At 38.6% G+C, this 24791-nt stretch overlaps 1 protein-coding gene across 1 annotated transcript; it reads left to right on the plus strand.

Moving 5' to 3' along the window:
* The first annotated feature begins 6140 nt into the window (after nucleotides 1–6140).
* Nucleotides 6141–18487, plus strand: LOC143034623 (uncharacterized). The gene is made up of 9 exons (XM_076200960.1): nucleotides 6141–6280; nucleotides 10138–10217; nucleotides 10475–11215; nucleotides 11589–12689; nucleotides 12984–13193; nucleotides 13842–14011; nucleotides 14931–15060; nucleotides 15344–15562; nucleotides 17776–18487. Exons 1-9 carry the CDS (start codon nucleotides 6187–6189, stop codon nucleotides 17914–17916), a joined length of 2886 nt encoding a protein of 961 aa, XP_076057075.1. The 5' UTR covers nucleotides 6141–6186; the 3' UTR covers nucleotides 17917–18487.
* The last annotated feature ends 6304 nt before the right edge of the window (nucleotides 18488–24791 follow it).

Genomic DNA, 24791 nt, shown 5'->3' on the forward strand with positions numbered 1-24791 from the left:
ATATATACTTATCTCGGCTGCATTATCATAAGTGAATTTAAGGAGTTTGAGAAATGAAGATCCAGTGACAGAACTCCATAAGTACAGCTCCAACTCCATATATCATAATTAGGTAACTATAGTTGGGTAAGTACCTACGAACGCACGCAATCACACACATGCACGCAGAAAGAGAGAGAGAAACATTAAGCAAGCTGCTGTAATGACTGCCATTTATTTTGTATTATTTGATTATTTGTTTGTTATTATTTGTCTGTTTATTTATTATTTGCTTGATTTCCATTTATTATTATTTATTTGTCAGTTTATTATTATTTACTATTTACCTGTTTGTTTATCATTTAACTATGCCTATGTATTATTTATTTTATTTATTATTTTTTATGTTATTATCATCTTTATCTTATCTCATTTATATATATATATATATATATATATATATATATATATATATATATATATATATATATATATATATATGACACATATATACATATATACACATATATATATATATATGTTGGTGAAGGTGGGTGAGGAAGACATAAATCAGAGTCCAAGTTTATTTCTGACTAGTTTCGCACAAATAGGCTTCTTCAGAGAAATAATGAAGCCTATTTGAGCGAAACTAGTCAGAAATAAACTTGGACTCTGATTTATGTCTTCCTCACCCACCTTCACCAACCTGTCACAATGCCTCAACATATATATATATATATATATATATATATATACGCACATATATATATATGTATGTATATATATATATATATATATATATATATATATATATATATATATATATATATATGTATCGCATCCGACCTAGTTATTGACCAAAAGGTCTCCTGTCGGCATGCTCCGCCTTTGTAATCTTTTGTAATTGTTTGAGGGAGAGGGGGATAGGAAGAGAGGGAGGTAGATACATGGACAGAAATATTTTTTTTATTATTATAGGAAATCTTAGAGGCACGAAGGATAGAGCGGTTCTAATTCTAAAGGCGAAATCCGTAGTAGCCCTTATACCTTTCAGAAGGTCTTTAGATTGTAATGAAGTACAATAGATTATTGATTTCCGCATTTCAGTATTCCACGTTTGCTACAATTAGGGCGCATGATCGGATTCTGATGTTGAAACCCTTCATGATAGATCGTGAACTATTGCTCATGTCTTGATTTAGTCTGTCCTGTATACTCATAGAAAACAAACCTCAATTTTGTAAGAAAGAAAACTTCATTATTATCATAATCATTCAATTGTATGTGCACTTGTGTTCCTTAGATCTGATTATCAAAGAATGTTATTGTGAAATTTAATTAATTTATAATAAACTTAGAATCATAGATATCTGTGATCTGTTCAAAATTACATAAACTGCTTAGGAGTGAAACGATTTGATGTTCCCTCCCTTATAAATAACATACTAATCATCACCACACTCGCTGCTTTCCCATGCTTTAATTTTTCCACTACATTCCCATTTTCCCCGAATAAGTATTCATTCTACTCTCTTAGTTCCTACTTCTGGGGATTTTTGCCGCCATATTAGGAATTTTCATGCGTGTAACAATCTGTGGACTTTGGCTATTTGGGGGATATACTGGTCGCCTTTAGTGGCAATATAGGGATTTACAGCTGTCATTATTATCCTAGTACCTAAAATTATTTCTTGGCATTTACTAAATACCAGCGTGCAAATGAGCATTGGTCATCAAAGTCGACGACTTGTGTATCTATGGTATTCGGAAATCCAAAACAAAAGGGAACGTGCTACGAGTCGGCCTTGTTAAATCTGTCTATGACAGGGACCTTTAACGTAAACAATAATCCTTCATATAATGTAAATATAAAGTTTACATTAATTTTATGTAAATAATAAATACTATATAATATTATCCTACCTTAAAATTGAAACATAATCTAACTATAGGAAAAACACAATGCGGTATTACACATATTGTTACGTATTCGCATGTACATTAAACTCACTTTTTTCCATTGCACATGGGCCGTGATCATGGGAGCACGAGTTATAGACAAGTTCACGCTTACCATTGTCCGGATCAGGGAAAGGCAGAAGTTCAGTTTTCTCTTGTTTATTCTGCTTAGCGAACATGAGGATTTTACATGCGTGTTCAACACCAATGCTGGGCTTACTCTCTGCTATTCGGGGTATGGCAGGCGACGCCGGGACACCCCTCTTGCGTCCCCCCATCATACCCTTGCTTATGCTTCGACTCTCCGACATCACGCATCACTTACACGCATACCAACCATCCAGGCACACTATGCAACATTCATACATGCAATTTCGCCACAATATATTCATTTACCAAGGGGAGTAGCCAAAGTCATACATATACCAAGGCTTTTTCCCCCCTACAAGGGGGGTAGCCAAAAAGGAAAAGGCATAAAATCATTCCCACCCATTCCATCCCTGAATACACTCCACACCCCTCCACCCTCCCTCTTATCTTAGCACCTCCTGGATGACGGGTCATCCCTGCACCTTGTCTACTGCCCTGGGTCAGAGGCAGTGTCGCAAGACACAGCACATCCACAGCAAGGCCGCTTCATTAAATCGGTGACCCCCTCCCCTCTCCGTCCCCCCAAGCATAAAAGAAGACGGGGAGAAATCCCTTCGGGCTGCGTCAAATTTTGCTCACACACACTACCTCACCCCCCATCCCCCCGCCCATTCCACCTCATGCATCACAACATCATCCATATACAACCATTCTCCATTCACCCCTGTCTTCTGTCCTCTCCCGTCCTTCCTCAACAGACATTCCCCTCTTCCCCAAAGCCCCCTTCACCCCATCCATCCACCTCATTCTAGGACGTCCCCTCATGTTCACTCCCTCCACATCTGCCTTCCATACCTCTTTTACTAGTCTTTCTTCACTCATTCTTTCCATGTGTCCAAACCATCCTAATATTCTTTCATCAACCCTATCTCCCAACTCCCTTTCCACCCCTGTTCTCCTCACCTCCTCATTTCTCACTCTATCTAGCCTAGTAACCCCCATCATACTTCTCAGACACCTCATCTCAAACACATTAAAACTCCTCTATTCCTCTCTTATGTTCCAAGTTTCTGCCCCATACAGTGTTGTTGGCACAATCACTCCTTCATACAGTCTCCTCTTAGCATCCATTCCCAAATGTCTATTCCTCATTACACTCTTCAATCCACCAAGGCATTTACTCGCTTCTCTCAATCTACATTCTACCTCCACCTTCACTCCACCTTTTCCTACCACATTTGCACCCAAGTATCTAAAACTATCCACTTCCTCCAGTCGCTCTCCCTTAATGCTCACTTCCAGTCTACTGCCACTTTCACCCCTTGTACATCTCATCACCTTACTTTTACCCACATTTATCTTTAGCTTTCTTCTATCACATACTCTCCTAAACTTTGTCACCAACTTCCTCAGTCCTTCCTCCGATCCTGCCACAAGCGCAGTGTCGTCAGCAAACAACAGCTGGCTCACCTCCCACTTTTCTCCATTTTCTTTAACCATCTCCAATCCCTGACCCACTACCCTTGCATTTACCTCTCGCACCACCCCATCCATGTATAAGTTGAACAGCCAGGGCGACATAACGCATCCTTGACGAAGTCCCACCTTTACCTCGAACCACTCACTCTCTCCATTTCTAATCCTGACACAAGCTCTACTACTCTCATAAAAACTCTTGACAGCTCCTAGAAGCTTTCCTCCTATCCCATATATCTGCATAACCTCCCACAGTGCCTTTCTGTCTACCCTATCGTAAGCCTTTTCCAGATCCATAAAAGCCCAAAAAACATCCTTCTCCTTTCCTATAGCTTTCTCACATATCTGTCTTACCACAAAGATCTGATCTACACAACCTCTACCCGTCCTAAATCCACACTGATCCTCACCAATTACTCCCTCTGTAAATTCAAAAGGCATACACACCTAAGCAAGATGCCTGTTATTTATTTCATATTAGTTTATATTATGTTTATTATTATTTGTCTGTTTGTTTATTACTTGCTTGATTTTCATTTATTATTATTTATCAGTCAATTTATTATTATTTACTATTTACCTGTTTGTTTATTATTGATTTCTTTTGTTTATTTTTTATAATTTTCATTTATCTATTTATTTATCATTATTATATTGCTTTTATTTATTTATCTATTTACTTATTTATTTAGTTGTTTGTTTTTTTGCATCCGTCCTAGTTATGGACCAAAAGGTCTCCTGTTGGTATGCTCCTCCTTTGTAATCCTTTGATATTGCATGATTGTAAAACTTGCAAGCTGGAATTGGCAAAGCCTCTATAAATCCTATGGTCAAAATCCCTGAGTGAGGGAACATTTCCACAGCCACTAAAAGTGGGCAAAGTATCCCCCATCCATAAAGGTGACAGCAAAGGACAGGCCAAAAATTACAGGCCAATCGTCATAACCTCCCATATAATCAAGATTGAGAGGATCATCTGCAGACGACTCACAACCCACTAAGAAAGTTTAAATGCTTTCAATAACGACCAACATGGTTTCAGGCAAGGACGTTCTTGTCTCTTTCAACTGCTCCTACACTACGAGAAACCACAAAGGAAGGTAAATATACCGACGTGATTTATTTAGACTTTGCGAAGGCATTTGCCAGAGTGGACCACGGCATTTTACTCCATGAATTGAAATGATATGGTGTCCGTGGGAATGTTGGTCAGTCGAACCCAGCAGGTTGTACAGGGATGCCTATCAAAATCAAGCCAAGTAACAAGTGGTGTCCCTCAAGGATCAGTGCTGGGTACCCTTTTGTTCTTAGTAATGATTGGAGGAAATGACAATGGTTGACACCACTCTCGTGCTACTTCCTTTGCCACCGACACCAGAATAACCATGCCAGTACAGCACAAATAAGATACAACACTGCTCCAAGAAGACTTCAATGAAATCTTAAGATGGGCAAAGAAAAACAACTTGCAAATGAACAGAAAAAAGGAAAGTATGCTGACACTTTGGAAAACATTAGTGCTTCCAAGACTAGAGTATTGCTGTCAGCTCTGGTCTCTTTACAAATTGGGGGGGGGGGCATTACTAAATTAGAATTTGTACAAAGAACCTTCACCAGCCTCACAGAAGGAATCAATCACCTAGATTCCTGAGAAAGGCTTCACCTGCGATTCTACTCATTACAATATCGTAGGGAGAGGTGCATCATTATTTATGCCTGGAAATGCCTAAAAAATTTGGTTCCATATCTAGGCCTACAGAAGCACCTCCATCCAAGACGCGGGCGGCTCTGCAATATCAAAACTACAGATGGTATGTCACAAAGAATGACAACCATTATTCACAAATTTCACCTACAATGAGGTGGGGTATGTAACGCTGTTCCCAAAAGTATCAGGAACCTGACAATGTGCACAGACAGTTTCAATAATCAGCTGGACAAATGGATGAAAACAGTGCCCGACTTACCCTATGCACCGAGCTATCCCAGTGCAAACAAAAACTCCCTCAAAAGAAGCGGAGGAGACGTGCCTGGCAGCAGTGGATGTTTACCTGAGCTGTGTCTTTAGTAGAAGGAATTTATCAAAGCATCAAAAGTAAGTAAGTATAACTTCCATAATTTTACAGCACAATGATTCGAGACCAACCAGGCTGTTTGAGTGGGTTGCCTCACTTGTGAATTTTTCATCCATTAAAGTGTTGGGATTGCAGAAATCAGTTGATTAAGAATGAATATGCGCAATTATCAGCATGTATTTCATAACACCTGATTGATCACATCAGGATTTATATCAAGATAAAGGGCAATAGCTTGATGTTCCTCAGGATTACTTTATGGTTGAATAGGCGTTATTATCAGGATATGTTTCATAATACATAATTGACCTTATCACGTTTTATATTAGAGGAATCATCTAGTTCCTCTTAGAAGGAATCAAAGTAAAAAGATCATTGGTCGATGTTCCTCAGGGGTTAGGTAGCTTACCGTAACAAAAAAGTATCTAAATGTGTGTTAGATTTAATAATATTCTAGTGATTTAAGCAATATCAATATGAAATAATTACTATGTTTTTTCATGACTTTATATGTGTGACAACCTTATACGACAATTTCTATAATAGGTTAGAAAGGTCAGCGATCGCGCGCCACAACATCAAGGAATCTTCATTTGACGTGTTTACCATGGAGGCGGTGAATGTAAAAGCTCAGCAAAGTCGTGGGGACTTGCAGGAAACATATATGAAGCGGGATTCTCAAAGCTGGAGTAAAGGAAAAGGTAAGTAAAACGTTATTATATGTATACTTATTTTTCAGTTATGTCAATTTGAAAATGTGCCATTACCTTTACCTTAGGTATAATAATAATAATTACAAACGGGGATTATGTATTATGCCCGTGATTTTTTCATATTAAATTTCGCGAACATAATTTTTAGGTATTTGTTCAGAGGGGCACAGGAATCTTGGAGGGGTTCTATCATCAAACATGATTTCCCCCCATTACACTCTTCAATGTAATTTATTTGCCAACAAAGACGTTTTAGTAAATTAGAGACCATCCCAATCCCGTGAATAACAATATCATTAATTTAATATGTGGACGATTTTTCGTCCTAGATTTAACAGAAGTACTGAAAACATTAGTTGTACTAGTTACACATTCCCTGTGACATAGATTTTGACTTAGACAACTGGTACATCTTAATTCTTGGGTAGCATTTTCTTCTTTGCTTGAACAATGGTGAGGAAAATGTAAATTGTCAAAGCAATGACATTTCATTTTAAGCTAAACATTTACAAAATATACCGAAAAAATTAACTTCACTAGTTGATTTAGGTGACTGGTACATCTTTGGTAATATTCTTTCAATTCAATATTTATTTTTCATCCCGACCATACCATTTTGCTGGAATCATAAAGAACATCATTTTCTTCTTTGCCTGAAGAGTGACGAGGAAAAGGTCATATGTGAATTATATGGTAGTAACTACTAGTTGTAGATAGTGACAGTGGGCTGAATGCCTTTGCTTCAGCACCCCTATTCCGCTTTGGGTTTTGTTTAATTTCGAATTGGTTGGTTGCTGTGTTTCCAGAGGTTATATATTGTTTGTTGATTACCTTCTAGGTTCAATGCTTTAGCATTGAACGAATATAGTTTCTTGAGGATTGCATCCGGGTAGGGTTGTTGGACCAGTTTGTTTCAGGCTCTGATCAACGATAGCTCATTCCACTCTCGAAGGTTTTCTTCACTATGTCGGCATAGGGGCATCTAGTGTCATGGTTTATGTGTTGGTTTCTCCAACGGAATAGAATGGCAGAGTAGGTTATTTCCATAAGTTTCTTCTTCCATTTTTATTTCTGATTTCCATTGCTTGTAGTGCAATAAGGAGGGTATACTTGCCAGTTCAGCTTTCCATGTGTCTGTGTCAGTATTGTTTATCCTGGCTTTGACTTTTGAAGTTTAGCTTTTGCAAATAAGTAATTTCCTTGTCTTTCAAAGTGGTCTTGCAAAAAGAGCTTGACTAGCTTGTTCCCATCTCCAATGATGTGTTTGCCGTACTTACCTACTTGGTTTACTTAGACAAGTTCCGAGGTCTGTCCTCACAGCCACAGTGATCTACCACTGCTGCCAGTCCAGTTGGTCTGTTATAGTGTTAGAGGACGGCCTTCTAGCACTGAGGGCTCATCTGGCAACCGCCCATATAAATCTGTCCACCGGGCAATTGGTTCTCTCTCACTTCTTTTGGAAGAATGTTGTGTGAAAGTTTTTGGTCTCTAGTGCCCCAGGTTGGATGCAAGTAAGGTGTTACCCCTCTGGAGCTCTTGGTGGGAGCATTTGTCTCAAAAACACTTGCGTCCATGCCGTGTTTGATTGTTGAGGGCACGGGGTCAGGAACAAGGCCCTCCATTGTCATCCATGTGTAGTTGACTCTATATCTTTCTCTCCTTTGTTGGTGGTTAGAGTCCCAGTGTTTCTAGGTGATCCCAATAATTGAGATCCTTCATACCTCTAATATGCCTGGTGTAATTTCTTGGACAGCCTCTGGACGTCTCCTTGTTTATGTGGAGACCAGAGTTGGCTACAGTAGTCCATGATAGGGGATGGAGAAGGGGTTGCTGATTTAATGAAGCAGCCTTGCTGTGGATTTGCAGTGTCTTATGACCCAGGGCAGTAGACAAGATGCAGGGATGACCTGTCATCCAGGAGGTGCCAAGATAAGAGGGAGGGGAGTGGAGTATGTAGGGGGATGGAATGGGTGGGAGTGGTTCCTATGCCTTTGTTTTTTGTCTTCCTTCCTTCCTTCCTTCCTTGTAAGGGGTACAAAGCAATACAGCAGTGACTTTATTTTATAATGCAAGTAGTGTGATGCATCATTCATATGGCAGCCGATGCTGCATGCGGGACTTTAGCTTGTGCTGAAGTATTTACCTATTTGTATTATACGGGGAGGGATCTGTGCTCATGGTGACTTGTCTTTGTATCTCTCAGCATTAAGTTTTTTCTTAAAATCTTAAATGGTGTTTACACACACTGTTTCTTTGTCTAATTTGTTCCAAATATGTATCACTGTGTTCGAAGCTATTTTATTCAGATCTTCTGTAATTATCTTAGTTTCTTTTTGTGTCCTTGTTTTCCCATTGTCCCATTTTAATAAGTCATCCTTATCTAAGATTTCTATTCCCTTCATAATTCTATAGATAGTAGGTCTCCTCTTTCCCTTCTTTATTCCAGAGTTGGTAATTCTAATTTGGACACTCTTTGTCATTTTGGAAAAAGAGTTTGCACCACTTTTGTTGTTACTCTTTGTATTCTTTCTAATTTTTTTTATTCTTTTTGGTACCGGGTGTCCATAGGTTTGCTGTGAATTTTGGTCTTATTAGTGTAGTTAGAATTTTTTATCATTTCCTCGCCCAGATAGGTAAATGCCACTTCTATTGACCTCCATAAATTGTAGGTTTCTCCGACTATTTTATTAATATGCCTATCCAGTGTCAAGTCTATGCTGATCATCACTCCAGTCTTTTTCAGTTTACTTTTTGACCTCTTCTTCACCAATTTTATATTATCAATATTCTGTTTTTACTTTTTGCATTTCTTGATATTGATTGCAACTCTTATTGTAATGAGTTGCAAACCTTCTCAGTTTTTCCTTTCTTTAGTATTTTTGTGTCATCTGCAAAGAAGTTCATATAACTCTACTACTTCATCCAAGTCATTTATGTATATGACAAACATGATCAGGGCTAGTACTGATCCCTGGAGGACACTACTTTCCGTTTCTTCCCAATTTGAGAATTTATCTATTCACTACTATTTTATCCTTCATCCCAGTCAGGAAGTCTTTCACCCTTTCCAATAATTTTCCTCTGATGCCACCTATTGATTCTAGCTTCTTTATTAGTTTGTGTGGTTCCTTATGAAATGCCTTTTGTAGGTCCAGACTTTTCGTTCGCAAATTTGGCTACTGTGCTTGTCCTCCCTTATAAATCTGTACAAAATATGAATTAACTAATATACTGAAGGAGGAAATATAGTAATTATGGGTGACTTCAAAAGAAATATTTCCTCCTTCAGTATATTAGTTAATTCATATTTTGTATCTTCTAATATTTTGGAATGATCACTTTCTATCCAGGACTTTCTTTTGGACACACACCACATGTTTGCTTTCAACTTGTATTATAATTGATTCTACATTATTTTTTCCTTCAGTTATTTTTGCATTTACATCTTAATTAGTCAAAAATCCTTTCTATTTATCCATTATGTCTGATTTTTCTAAGGCTTTTACTAGAAGGTGTGGGAGGGGAGGCATCATAGTACTGATTTTCATATGTGAAAAAAAAATTACATTATTTTTTCCTTCAGTTATTTTTGTTACATTTACATATTTATTAGTCAAAATTAATATTCTGCCACCCTGTTTATCCTTTATATTTTTTGTATAGCAGTTGTATAATACTTGTCCCAATTTTGGTGGAGTTTTCCAGCATGACTATTCTGAGATTAAACCATAAAAAATCAACTTGAATTGAACTGTCATAATGAGCTGAAATACCAGTGAATTGTGTCAAGATGACATTGGTAATAATGTGCATTGTGGACTATAGATTTATGTATACATTTTCAGAGACCAAGCCAAAAGCAGTTAAGGAGAATGAAGAATGTGTAGATGCAGCTAACGAGTACAAAACAAGTCATAAGGGAAAGGTAAAATTGCTTTCAAGTTCAGCTTCCATGGATGCTATGAAAACACAGTTGAGATTTATATAAAATTCAGTACAGTAACCTCTTTTTTCATGGAGTTACATTGCTTATCATGATTGAATTTTAAGGTGTTTTATTTTCAAGTATATTTGTATGGAGCTTTTTTTTCTAAATTACTGTACTTTATTTTCTCCCTTATCATGGGGAAAAAAGCTGTGTATAGATTTTATTTACTTGTTTATTATTATTCTTTACAACAGGAAGAAACCGAGAAGTTGAAGGCTGTGCACAGAAATGACCCACTGACATTCAGCTTGAAAAGAAAAAGACAGGAGGATTCAAGTTCAAGTTGTGGTCATAATATGCCGAGGAGCAGTGATTTTTGTTTACATAGCCCTAAGAAGGTCAGGGACTCTGAGGAATGTGGTGGTCTTGTACCAGGATGGCGAAATCATAGTGCAAAGCTCGAGTCAAAACTGAATACATTGAAAGACAGAGAAAGGGAGCATCACGATCAGAGAAGAAAGTGTTCTAGAGCAAAACATGAAGATTCGGAAAGATTTCACCAGAAATCCCTCCCCAACCGAAGATCAGAGAAATTGAAACCGTCACAGATTGGGTGGAAGGCATTGGATATTAAACAAAGTAACAAAATATGGGAAATTACAGAAAGTGGGAGACTTTCACCAGACAGTGAATTTAATGTTATGCATAGTGTCGGCTACCAGATGAATTTACTGAAAAAAGATAGTTGGACTATTTCCTCTATTTCACCAAATAGAAACCCAGAAAATGGTATTGAAATGTCAAAATCCAACCATCAAGGACTTACAGATGAAGTGGAAAAGGAAAAGGAGCTGAAAAACAATAGAAGTTCAGTTGAACCTGCCAGTGAAGGGTATAACACCACATCTTCAAGAACCCTGCATCATCAGAAACATGTTCCAGGAAAACGATACGCAAGAGAGGCCTTGGAGTCACCAAACTATTTAAAACAAATGGTAAGGCAAATAATTATTATAATCATTATAAGATAATATAAATAATTCCATATTTTCCACAAGTTCCACACAAGTGGATGAAGTGGGTGGGAGTGGATTTATGTCTGGCTCAAGGGGAAAAAGCCCATTGCATATGTATTATTTAAATGGTCCAGGGTCTCTTCCCAGAGAGATCTATGGGAGTGCCCATTTACTCTTGCCAGCTGCTATGAGGTTGTGGGCTTTCCACACAGTAAACCTCAAGGCAATGCTTATTATTATTATTACCCCTGTCACTCACTTTCCCTTTTTAATTACATGAATTATAATGTTTATTATAGTTGTATATGATTTGAAGTGCAACTGGAAGATTTAAAAATATGTCTTTTTTCAGTCTTCATATGGCAGCACGGATTCTTTGATGAATCCTGACAACATTGAAGTCCACTCACAGGATGAGAATGAAGGTGATGATCATACTAAAATTTCTCGGTTTTCTGCAAGAGCAAAGTTCAGCAAGGATCTCTCAGAGCCCAGACCATTACGACAGCCTAGAAATAAGTATACTGTGACAAATGAACACAAAGTGTCCCAGTGTGATAAATCAAGTGAGGCTTCAAAGTTCATAGTGACAGAGAAAGGAACAGAGAACCAAAAGGGAAGCTGGGCACATGGATTAGAAAAAAGTTCTTCTAATCAAGAAGTGTCTGTCTCTCCTCATGATTTCGATACATTGGCAAAATCAGAAGGAAACTCAATGTATAAGTTTGAAAATGAAAGAAAGACAAAAAGTGAAAGGGACACTTCAAGAAGTGATACCAGAATTCAGGAAAGTGTTGAAATGGTTATGAATAGATCAAACAGTGATATTACTCCTATTAAGAGTCATAATCTTTCCCAGGAGACTGCTAATTTTTTGCATAGAACTCCAGTGCATACAGAACATAACCAGTTTTCACTGAATGATGCATATGCTGTACAGAATTATTCTGCCAGTGTTGGTAACAGGGAGATTGATGACAATGTGTATGTGAAAAGTGATTATAATCAATCTTGTCCAACTCCAGTCAAGGATGAAATTAACTCGGAAGATTATGGAACAACTGATTTTCCAGTGCTTGACTCGCAAAGGACACCTGTTGCTTATTCAAACCAATCGTCTACTTCAGACTCTCAAGTCAATATTGGGAGTGCAGTATCTTTAGTGCCGAGGCCTGTGCAGAAGAAATATGGTGGATCATTTTCTTTGGAAACCATTAAGAGAAGGTTGAATCCAGCGAAATTTCTACCGGAGTCTCCGAAGACCGAAACTAACACAAAGGCCTATGATTGTAATGCTAGTCCTGTGTCAAGTAAAAATCACTTCAAGTCTGAATGGCCACGAACATCTCATTTGGATGATAGAAAACACAGGAGGTCTCTGCCTTCTGAAAGCCTATCATGGAGAAAGGATCAATCAAACTTCAAACTTTCATGGCCAACACACTTTTCAAAGGTATTTGGTATATTTATTGATAATGGTGTATGCTTTACACATTTTATTTTGGCTGATAAGGTTGTTTCCTTTTAGGTCTTTGGGTGGGAATCGGGCCTAGTTATGGACCAAAAGGTCTCTTGTTGGTATGATCTTCTTTTGTAATATGGTTAAAATTACCTGAATTTAGCCAAAATAGAATTTTTTAATAGTGTCATTTAGCATGAATGGCTTAAATGAAATTATAGCATTAATGTGCATAGCAAATTTGATGGTTCAATTGAATGCTATAAATTATATATCTTCATTTTTTAGAAGTGCAGTTACCGTGTGGAGGTCTTCAAGAACAAAACGTTTGAGGTTGGTTTCATAGACACTCACTGTCATTTGGATTTCCTCTTCCGGCGGCTACAGTTTGAAAAATCGTTCACACATTTCAAGGACAAATGTGAAGGAGATGATAAGTTTCCACCATCCTTTGAGGGTTGTATAGCTGTCTTCTGTGAAGCAAGAACATTTCATAAGGTATGTCTTGAATTCATAACATACTGAAAAGGTTAGGACTCTCCATTCCAGGTGACGAGAGTCACCTCCCTCCAGGAGAGAGAGGTAATATGTAACCATTACCCATAATCCCACATTACAAACAACACCCATGGAAAACTACATTGCAACATACATATGAACATACACACACGCCCCTAAATTCTTCCTTCTAAGGGTAATATACCTTATGATTAGGTCTTTCATACTTTGATATAACTCATCACAGACACAGTAAATGGCTGATGGAGGTTTAGATTTTCAATCAAAGGATTTGTCAAATCCGTAGCTAGTGTGCTCCTATTTAGCAAGGTCATTAATGTAAGGTTTGCATGAATTGCTGGATTTAACATACATATTAAGATCTGGAATGTGTAATAAGAAATACAATTGTGAATGGATGATAAAAGGAGATTGTTTGAAGGGGTGATTGTACTGACAGTGCTGCATGTAGCAGAAACATGGAACTTAAGAGAGGGACAGTTTAAATGTGTGACATAAAATGTCTGAGAAATTAATGTATGACTGCACAATAGCAAAGTAGGAGAGAACTGGAGAAAAAAGTATTGGGAAGAACTATATAGCTACTATATAGAAATGGCAATTTTTTTACATTCATTTCTTTTGTAGATTTCTTGGTGGAGAGATTTCCTAAAAGTGCCTGATGTTTGGGCAGCATTTGGCTGCCACCCTCATTTTGCTGATCAATATGATGAAGAAGCTGAGCAATACCTACGGATAGCTCTTAGTCAAAAGAAAGCTGTAGCCCTCGGTGAAATTGGTCTCGACTATTCCAAGAAGTAAGTTCTCTTCTTTTTTACTGCTGCGTTTACTTTTGTATGAGGGTATTTGACTGCATATTAACTTTCAATCTATACTCTTTGGGCACTCCAATGAACCAGAACCATCTATGTAATAGTAACATGTAATCTATGTAATACTAACATGTAATCTATGTAATAGTAACATGTAATCTATGTAATAGTAATGTGTAATCTATGTAATAGTAACATGTTAACATGTTAAAAGTGTGAGGTCATGATGTTGTCATACAGGATGAACCTTGATTTTACAGAAACCATGGGACTTTAGCCATTCCATACAATTGAATTTCCCATATGATTGCAATACCTGAATTAAAGCCAGTACATAAAAATTGAATGAAAATATGTACTGTATTTTTCAGTTTTAGAGGTGCACATTCTCAACGCCTCTAGTAAATCCATGTATTAAGTGCAGGGACAGTTGATTTAGTTTCCATTCCATAAGTTTGATATTCCCATGTAATTGCAATTTTCCTTTGAAATGAAATGGGTGGGAGTGTTTTTATGCCTTTCCCTTTTTGGCTACCTCCCTTGGAAGGGGGAAAAAGCCTTGGTATATGTATGTATGTAATTGCAATTTGTGAATTATAGCCAGTACATACATAAAAATTGTATGAAAAAATGTACTGTATTTTCAGTGTATCAGGCACGCCAGGTGCACTTGTCCTAAAGTCTATTCTCGGTCGCTGTTGTATTTTTGGCTGAAAAATCTATCAGAATAGTGATTTGTTTATTTTTTTCCATAAACATTGCGATGGTGCCATTTTAGCTTGGTCATCCATGCGGGGATGACCCATCATCCAAGAGGAGCCAAGATGATAAGGAGGGAGGGGTTAATGAAATATGTGGGGATGGCCATTGGAATATATAAGTTATTTTCATATCTACTTTTCAGAAATAGCCAAAGCAAGCTCCTACAGAGGCGAGTTTTCAAGAAACAGCTGAAAATTGCCTTGGAAATGAAGAAGCCTCTGGTGATTCATTGCAGAGATGCCAATGAGGACTGTTTGAAGATTATGAAGAAAGTAAGACATTGCATGTTTCTTTAATTCATTCATTTTATGTATATTACTGGGTGGAGGGGGAAGAAGCCTTGGTATATAGATAGAAATGCTGAGAGATGTTTTTGTCTTGAGCAAGTTTTGCTGCAGGAAAGGGGTCAGGGTTGGGGATTTGCAGCAATATTATGATCTCATTTCTTCACTGACTACATATTGAGTAAATCTATTTCTGCCTTGTGTATAGACTGAAAATTATTTGTATTGCTTCATGTTCAGTCTGTAATTATTCTGTCAATCTTTTCTACAGAAAGTGCCAAGTGACTACCTCATTCATCGCCACTGCTTTACGGGTGACTGGGAAGAGGCTTCTTTGTGGTTTGAAAGCTTCTCAAATGTCTACCTTGGCTTCACACCTCTCATTACTTCAAATAACCACAGGGCAGTCAACCTACGAGATGTAGCCAGCAAAATGCCCCTCAATAGGCTTTTGCTGGAGACGGATGCTCCATACTTTAGGCCCAATTGTGTAAGTCATTATTTCTTATTTTGTAACAGTAGTTGCAATAACAATAATTGTAGCCAAAAAACAAAGGCATATAATCCAATCATTCCATCCCCACATACACCACTCCCATTTGCCCCCTTCCCTCCCTCTTGGCTCTTCCTAGATGATGGGTCATCCCTGCATCTCATAGACACAGTGCATCCATAGTAAGGCCGTTTTATTTAATTGGCAAACCCCCTTTCCATCCCCTCATGCAGAAAAAGAGAGGACAGGGATGACTCCCTTCAGACTGTGTCAAATTTGTTTTTCTACCTCCATTTCCACTCCTTCCTTTCCTGCCATAATTGCACCCAAGTATATAAAACTATCCACTTCCTCCAGTCTCTTTCTCTTAATACTCACTTCCAGTCTGCTGCCACTTTCTCCCACATTTATCTTCAACTTTCTTCTTTTGCACACCTTCCCAAACTCTGTCACTAACTAACTCAATCCCTCCTCTGATCCTGCCACAAACTGTGTGTCAGCAAGCAACAACTGGCTTATGTCCCACTTTCTCCATTTTCTTTAACCACCTCCAATCCCCGACCCATTACCTCTTGCACCACCCCATCCATGTATAAATTGAACAGCCACTCTCTCTTTTTTTTTTAGACATTCTGCATGACACCCATGCCCATCTTCCTCTTACTGCCAGCTCTTCCATTATCATCTCTCCATCTGCACCTTTTACCTTTTCTTCTCTACTTGATTTGCCTCTTCCCTTTTATTACTCAATTTTGTTGTCATATCCTATTTCACATCTGCTCTCCACTTTGCCTCCTTAATCTTTTCCTTTCTTTACCTCATCCTATTTTGTAACCAATCTGTGAATGCTCGCTTCCTTCTATTACCTTCCGTTCTCCTTATGCCACACACCATGCACACCTTGTGGCTCCCTCCTTGAATCATCCTTGTTCTTCCTCCACTCCTTCTGTCCTTTTCCTCTTTCTCCATCCATCCTCCACTCTCAGTGTACCTTCCAAAAATGATCTGATATTCCCCCACTCTCTCCCCATAGAACATGTACATCCTTAACTATTCCTACTATTCTCCTGGTTACCACTATATGCTCCATTAATGCCCTATCTACCACCCTTCCATCCACTACCCTCTCCCATATGTACTTATGATTGACTTTATTCCTAAGTGCTATTTGCTATCATCAGCTCTCTGGAGACATCATCAACTCTCCACTATGATTTTTTCCTGGAACTCCACACTTCCCAGCCACTCCATTTATTGGTTCATTTCCTACCCTAACATTAAGGTCTCTTAATACCACTACATTGACAATCCCTCTATGCACTCATGTAAATCTATCCAAAAAGCCTCCCTTTCCACTACACTGTTCTCACCACCAGACCCATATGCACTTACAAAAACACACATCTCCCTTCCCAACCTCCTTCCACTCCACATGTTTATTCATCTCTTACTAGCATAGCCACCCCTTCTCCCCCTCATCCTCTCTTCACTCCTGAGACCCTCCCTTTCAATTTAGTTTCACGTCCATCTCTCTTCTCACAGTCATACTGCCTTTTAGTCAAACCTTATGGTTCTGGTTTGGAAAACTCCCAGACCCTTTGGGGCTACAGGGAGAAGGATGGCTATTCCCATCCCGGTCCCGTTTTTGAATGTTCAGACAAGTGGTTGTAACACAGACATAAATCATGTTTGGCTCTGTTCTGTAGGGGCGCCCTGTATAGGCCCTAAAGTATCAGCTGTATGCTACTGAGCAGCTTTTACCCCCCCCCCCCAATAACATGCATCTAATACCCCAGATAGGGTATATAAATATACATGAAACTAAATCCTCAAATTCAAGGATCACCTTGGTGGAGGTATGCAAACACATGCCACAGCACCCTCTACACCCACACATGCAAACCCAAATACACAACACCCAAATACCTATATCACACATAAATATTCTTCTCTTCCTCCACTACTATCAGTCACCAAAAGCATATCCACAATAACATTGCTTCCTACTCCATCAACAACACATTGTTCTATGCCAGACCCCTTGATATCCATCCCTTTGCATCCTCTCTTCCCCAAGAGGACAGAGTCTACCTGGCCAGGCTGCAGTGGAGCCACCATCCACCCTTTACATGTACAATTATAGAAGACTGCATTGTACACAATCATGCTTGCCAACAACACATTAATTATTTAACATTATTTTCTTACAGCTTTCTAGCGGTTTGAAAGGCAGCTCCCATCCAGGTATGGCAATACATGTTGCAGCCCAAGTGGCAGTGCTGCGTAACCTTGACCTTGAAGAAGTTCTTGTTCAAGTCAGGAAAAACACTTATAAGATGTATGATATTTGAACTGGATTTTTAAAAGGTTCGAAGACATCTGGAGGCTAGCAAAATAGTATTGTGGTACTATTTAGAAGAATTGCAAGCCAGACAACCAGACTGTTTTATTTTATTTTTAACATTAATGGGAATTACTCTTTAAAAGGAAATACAATTGAAATCCAGACCACTAGTTTCTGACACTTTTTAAGTGTAAATCTCAGAGTTCTTTGTATATTTTTGCATTCTGTACCATATTATTTATATAAATGAGAAATAAAGTAATTTCTTGGTAGGCCAGTTGTGCTAAAGACAGAATAAGGTTGTTAATGACAGTTATCAGTATTATGATAAATGCAGTCCATATTAATTTAAAATAGGTTGTATCTAAATGCCTTTTTGTATGCAAACAATAGATACTCTATTTTTATATTTTTTTAGAATGCCACTGATCTTAAAACATCTATTGTGCAATTTGGTAGGGTGACTCGAGAGATGTTTTTCATAAGTTTTTGTCAGTGGTTACTTGAAATGAAGTACATTTATACTGGAGATAAACAACTGCTTTTATCCATTTATTTTGAATAAATTTAGATGTGGATATGGAATGTTTTATTTGATAGCATAGAGCACCTATGAGGCCATTGCTGGTTACCTGGAGGCTAAGTCTTCTGCAGGAGACCAAGGGGAAATACGAGTAGATTTATTGATTTATATAGAACTTCTGACTAAATAAAATGTCTGGAGAGGTGAGGAGCATTTGTCAAGTGAGTATCTGTGGCTGGATGTCACTTTTGCCCTATGCACTTAGACTACTGAGGCAGATAAAAGTTACTGCTGAGAATTGGAGAGTATGTGGGGTTTAGGCCCACAGGTAAGCAAATGCAAGGCCTGCACACATTGATTCAGGGCTCTTGCAAAAGCAGATCAGTAATTCCCTGAACTGGTGCTGGAAGATCCAATATTGACACAGGTGTACTTATAGTACAAAAATTAAATAAAAGGCTGAATGAAATGGAAAATAAACTAATAATAGTACAAGCTTAGTTGTTCAGTATTTCAGAAGTTAATTTTTTATCATTATACAGCAACTACTAAAAAATAATTCCCTTTTTGACCATCTCATCCTTGGTTGCCCCTTCATCTTCACCTTCCACCTCTGCCTTACACTCCACTTTTGATCACTTTTTCTGTGTAAAAGAAAACTAGTGATACAGCAGTGACTTTATATTTTATAATGTGAGTAGTCAGATGCATTGTTCATATGGCAGCCAATGTTGCGTGCAAGAATTTGGCTTGTGCTGAAGTTGTTAAGTATCCATGGTTGGGGGTTCTAGAATTTTGCCAGATAGGTTGGGAAGGTGAGTTTCCGGGCCCAATATGTAGACCAGGTATTGGTCCATTGGGGCCACACCTCATTGTAGAGGTTAGCATATCCTCTTGCATCTAGATTGTGTTGAACTCAATGGAAAGTTGTATACTTCTTCAGGGAATCTTCATTTCTCTAATGACAAAGAAACTTTGCTAGCAGGACACCATATTTCCTTGCATGTGTAGAGGCCTGGGTTTTTGTTTTTTATATATCATTTACTAGAAGGTGTGGGAGGGAGGACATCATAGTGTTGACTTCCATATGTGAAAAAAAATGGTGAAGATAAATTTGAAGTGACAGTGACAGAAATTAAATCATAAAAAATAAAAATAATAAAAATTGGAACCGTCAAAATGAGATGAAAAGTGTAGATAATCAGGGGTGTCTGGTTAATGCTATAAGATAGTTCAAATTGGCCACATAGGCATATATTTACATGATACACATGAGTTCCATTTTGACTTTCATTTTGCATTTTCCATGTAATTTTTTTAGTCATTTTGTATTTTTCTTGCACATTTTTTCCATAAATTCCAGGGGTGGGGAAATGCCCCCCTGGCCCCCCCTGAGGATGTCCATGCAGATGATGAATGTAAGCTGTGAAATACCAGTGAATTGTATAAAAAAAAAAGTCATGACACTGGTAATAATGTGCATTGTACAAATTTTCAGAGACCCACCCAAAATCAGTTAAGGAGATTAGAGGTGTTCAAGTGGATCAAAGGCTTTAACAAGGGTGATGCAGGACTCGCAGTAATGGATTTAAACTAGACAAATTTAGATTTAAGAAGGAGATAGGCAAAAATTGGTTTAATAATAGGGTGGTCGACGAATGGAATAGACTTAGTAACCATGTAGTTGTTTTAAGAATCAATTAGACAACTTTATGGAAGGGGATGACAGGTGGTGATGGATACGGAGCTGCCTAGTGTAGGCCTTATGGTCTCTTACAGTCTCCTTCATTCTTATGTATGTGTATGAGTACAGAACAAGTCCTAAGAGAAAAGTAAAATTGCTCATTAGAGTATGATTTCTTGTTTTGCTTTTTTTTCTAATTCAGCTTCCATGTGTTAAGTGCTATGAAAACACAATTAAGATCTATAGTAAATTCAATAGAGTAATCCCTCTTTTTCATGAGGGTTACATTCCCTTAATCCCCATAAAAGGCCAAAGCTATGATTATTACTTTCATATTTGAATCTTGGATGGAGTACAGTGAGTCCTCCTTATACAGTAATTCTTTATCCGGTAAATTCACAGTTACGGGATTTGGTAATTACTACCCTCAATTCTATTTACGGTAAGAAAATTTCACAGATACAGTATCTGAAGAGGAAAGAGCAGGGAAAAGGTATGTCTGCCATATCCTATTATTACATGTTATAATGGGTTCGGTATACATTAATTTCAATTTGCGGTAAGGTTTTCAGGAAAATCACCCAACACAAGATTGGAAAAATTGAAATCATTACAGCCTATGTGGAAGGCTGGGAAATTACCGGTACAGAAAATGGGAGACTTTCACCAGACAGTGAATTTAATATTTTGCAGTGTTGGCTACCAGAAGAACTTGCTGAAAAAAAGATAGTTGGACGGTTTCCTCTATCTCACAAAATAGAAACTCAGAAAATTGTATTAAAATTCAACCACTCCAACTATGAAGGAGTTACAAATGAAATGGAAAGGGAAAAGGATCTGAAAAACAATAGAAGTTTAGTTAAACCCGCCAGTGAACTCTGCAGCATCAGAAACATGTTCCAAGGAAAGGATATACAAGGGAGGTCTTGGAGTCACCAAACTGTTTAAAACAAATGGTAAAGCAAATAATTATTATAATCATTATGAGGTAATAGTATAAAAGATGTAATTCAGTTGTTGCCACAAGTTTCACCAAGTTGTTGCCAACAGTCCCCTGAACCTCCCACAGATCTCTCTGGCAAGAAACTTTGGACTATTGTATGTGCTGTGTCAGTGTGGGACTTCTTATGTCATTGGTTTCTTAATAATAATGATATAGATAATATAATGGTAATACATCATGCAGCCAATAATTTAGTATTTAGTATAGAGCATATGTTGTGCCGTTTGCGTGCATGATTGTGTATAATGCAGTCTTCCATTATGTGTTGTATGGTATGGGGTGAAGTGTTACATCCTGGGCAGCTGTTCACAATGCGGTCATCCAGCCTCTTCTGGTAGCTTAGAAGTGCTGGGTGGTGACCGCACCGCAGTCTGGCCAAGTGGACTCTGTCCTTTCGTGAGAGAGGATTCAGAAGGGTGGATATCAGGGGGTCTGGCATGCAGCAGTGTGTTGTCTTTCAGTGTGTTAATGGAGCGGTGAGTGATATGATTACGAATATGTTTCTGGAGGCTGGTATTTGGTGGTTGTGGAGGAAGAGAAGAGAGTATCTGTGCGTGATAAAGGTCTTTGGGTGTTGTTTTAATGTTTCTTGGTGTGTGTGGGTGTTCTGCTATGTAGTGTAGCGGGTGTAATGCGTTTGTGGTGTGTCTCACTGAGATTAGGAGCCCATGCAGGACTCGCATAATTCAACACTGCGTCTACGTCGTGGGACCACCCCCCAACCCCAAGAGTTGGGGGCCAAACGGCAGCATCTACCCCTGGCTACCGGCTCTATGCAGTGAAACAGTAGAACTGGGTGGGTGTGGAGAAGAAATGGGGATGTTTGAAGGAGGGAGTCACAAGGTGTGCAAAGATGGTGTGTGGAACAAGGAGGACAGGAAGAAACAGAAGGTAGGGTAGCGACTGCTGGGATGCTGAAGCAAAAAAAGTTGTAGAAGAGAAGAAATGAGTATTCACAAATTGGTTACAAAATAGGACAAAAGAATCATATAAGAGGTACAAAGAAAAGAGAAAGTATAAGTTAAATGAGAGTATATGTAAAATGAGGGAAGAGTATGGCAGAAAATTTTGGAAGGGGAGGCAAATTAAGTAAAGAAGAAAAGGTAAAAGATGCAGATGGAGAGATGATAATGGATGAGACGACAGTAAGAGGAAGGTGGGCAGATTATTTTAGGTAGTTGCTAAACATGAAGGAGGATAGGGAAAGGTGGGAGATGCTACAAAAATGACAGTGATGAATAAGGTTACCGTGATGATAGACTGGTAGGTGGGGTTGTTTAATGTGTCTAAAAGAGGGTAAAGTGCTAGAGGACTGCCTGGTTCTGCTTCTCAGGAGAAATGGTAGTAGTTTCAGAGGAATCAGTTTGTTAAGTGTAGTTGGGAAGGCTTATGGGAGGGTTTTGACTGAGAGAAATAGGAGAGGAACAGAGGGAGTGATTGGTGAGCAACAGTGTGTGTTTACGTAGGGTAGGGGTTATGTGCATCAGATTTTTGTGGTAAGGCAGATGTGTAAGAAAGCTTTGGGAAGAGGTAAGGATGTTTTTGGGGCCTTTATGGATCTGGTAAAGGCTTTTGACAGTAAACATGAAGGCAATGTGGGAGGTATTGTAGATATATGGGATAGGAGGAAAGCTGTTAAGAGTAGTCAAGAGTGGTCAAGTGTTAGAATTAGAAATGAGAGCGAGTGGTCTGAGGTAAAGTTGGGACATTGCCAGGGATGTGCCATGTCACCATGGGTGTTCAATTTAAATTGATGGGGTGGTGCAAGAGGTAAATGCAAGGGTAATAGGTCAGGGATTGGAGATGGTTAAAGAAAATGGAGAAAAGAACATAAGAATGAAGGAGACTGCAAGAGACCATAAGGCCTACACTAGGCAGCTCCATATCCATTACCACCTGTCATCCCCATCCATAAAGTTGTCTAATTGTTTCTTAAAACAACTGATAGTTTCAGCACTTACTACATGGTTATTAAGTTTATTCCATTCGTCGACCAAGGTGGGCTACACGAGAGAAAATCAACACAAATGGGGATACAACAATAGCCCCCAATGTCCCTGTGGTGAAGTACAGACGAAAGTCCACGTCCTCTGGGAATGTCCATTGAGTCCCCATTGCTCCGACCAAGACCTTAGGGAAGCAAATGAAACTGCCCTTATATGGACATGGTTCTGGTGCAACAAGATATGATGATGACCCTACTGGTAAACCAATTCTTGCCTATTTCCTTCTTAAATCTAAATTTGTCCAGTTTATAACCATTACTGCGAGTCCTGTCCTATTGTTTTAATATGATGACTTTGTATGCATCACCCTTGTTAAAGCCTTTGATTCACTTGAACACCTCTATTAGATCACCCCACACTGGATCTTTCCAGAGAGTGTAAGTTAAGGTGCCTAAGCCTCCCTTCGTAAGGCAAATTTCTGAGTCCATGTATCATTTTGGTCCTGATTCTAGTGAATTGATGTCCATTCTGTAGGACAGAGACCAAAACTGTACCACATAGTCAAGGATGGGTCTAACTATCGCTAGATAGAGTTTAATAATTACCTCTGCACTTCTATTCGTTACCGTGGGAGATAAGCCAGTTGTTGTGTAGCAGGATCAGAAGAGGGATTATGTATGAATGAATGATATTTTGTTGCAGCCCAAAGGGCTGTCTTCTCTTTTTCTGCATGAGGGGACAGAGAGGGGGTGGTCACCGATTAAATGATGCAGCTTTGCTGTGGATGTGCTGAATCTTGCTGCATTGCTTCTGGCCTAGGGCAGTGGGCGAGATGCAGGGATGACCCACCATCCAGGAAGAACCAAGAAAAGAGGGAGGGAGAGGTGGAAGGTAAATGGGAATGGAGTTTGTGGGAATGAAATGGGTGGGAGTGGCTCTATGCCTTTGACTTTGGCTACCTCCTATGGAAAGGGGGAAAAAGCCCTTGGTATATGTATGTATGTATTATTTAACTGGTCCAAGGTTTCTTCCCCGATAGATCTATGGGAGGGTCCAATGACTCTTGCCAGCTGCTATGAGGCTGTGGGTTTTCCACTCAGTGAAACCCAAGGCAATGCTTATTACTATTATTATTACATATCACTCTCTATAATGTTTATCATAGTTGTATAATATGAAGTGCATCTGGAAGATTTGAAAAATAAAAATAGTCTTGTTTTTCAGTCTTCATATAGCAGCACAGATTCTATGATGGATCCCGACAACATTGAGGTCCACTCTCAGGATGAGAATGAAGGTAATGATGAACATACTAAAGTTTCTTTGTGGTCTACAAGAGCAAAGTTCAGCAAGGACCTCTCAGAGCCCAGACCATTACAACAAATGAACGCCAAGTGCCCCAATGTGATAGATCAAGTGAGGCTTCAAAGCTCATAGTGACAGAGGAAGGGAGGTCATTTTGTGGCAATAGACCATTTCATGAGAATGTTAAAACAGTTACTGGTCTTTATATAGGCGGAAAAGAGAACCAAAGGGGAAGTTGGGCACATGGATTAGAAAATAATTCTTCTAATCAAGAAATGTATATCCCCATGATTTCCAAACATCGGCAAAATCAGAAGGAAACTCTATCTATAAGTTCAAAAATGAAAAGACAAAAAGTGAAAGAGACACTTCAAGAAGTGATAACTGAATATAGCAAAGTATTGAAATAGTAATCAATATT

The sequence above is a fragment of the Oratosquilla oratoria genome, chromosome 17, assembly GCF_046742065.1.
Source record: "Oratosquilla oratoria isolate Oo_2021 chromosome 17, ASM4674206v1, whole genome shotgun sequence".
Taxonomy (NCBI): domain Eukaryota; kingdom Metazoa; phylum Arthropoda; class Malacostraca; order Stomatopoda; family Squillidae; genus Oratosquilla; species Oratosquilla oratoria.

Coding starts and splice junctions, on each gene's coding strand:
- LOC143034623 (XM_076200960.1), top strand. CDS start 6,187: ATGGAGGCGGTGAATGTAAAAGCTCAGCAAAGTCGTGGGGACTTGCAG. Junction 11,216..11,588: donor CAAACTATTTAAAACAAATG/GTAAGGCAAATA, acceptor GTCTTTTTTCAG/TCTTCATATGGCAGCACGGA. Junction 12,690..12,983: donor GGCCAACACACTTTTCAAAG/GTATTTGGTATA, acceptor TTCATTTTTTAG/AAGTGCAGTTACCGTGTGGA.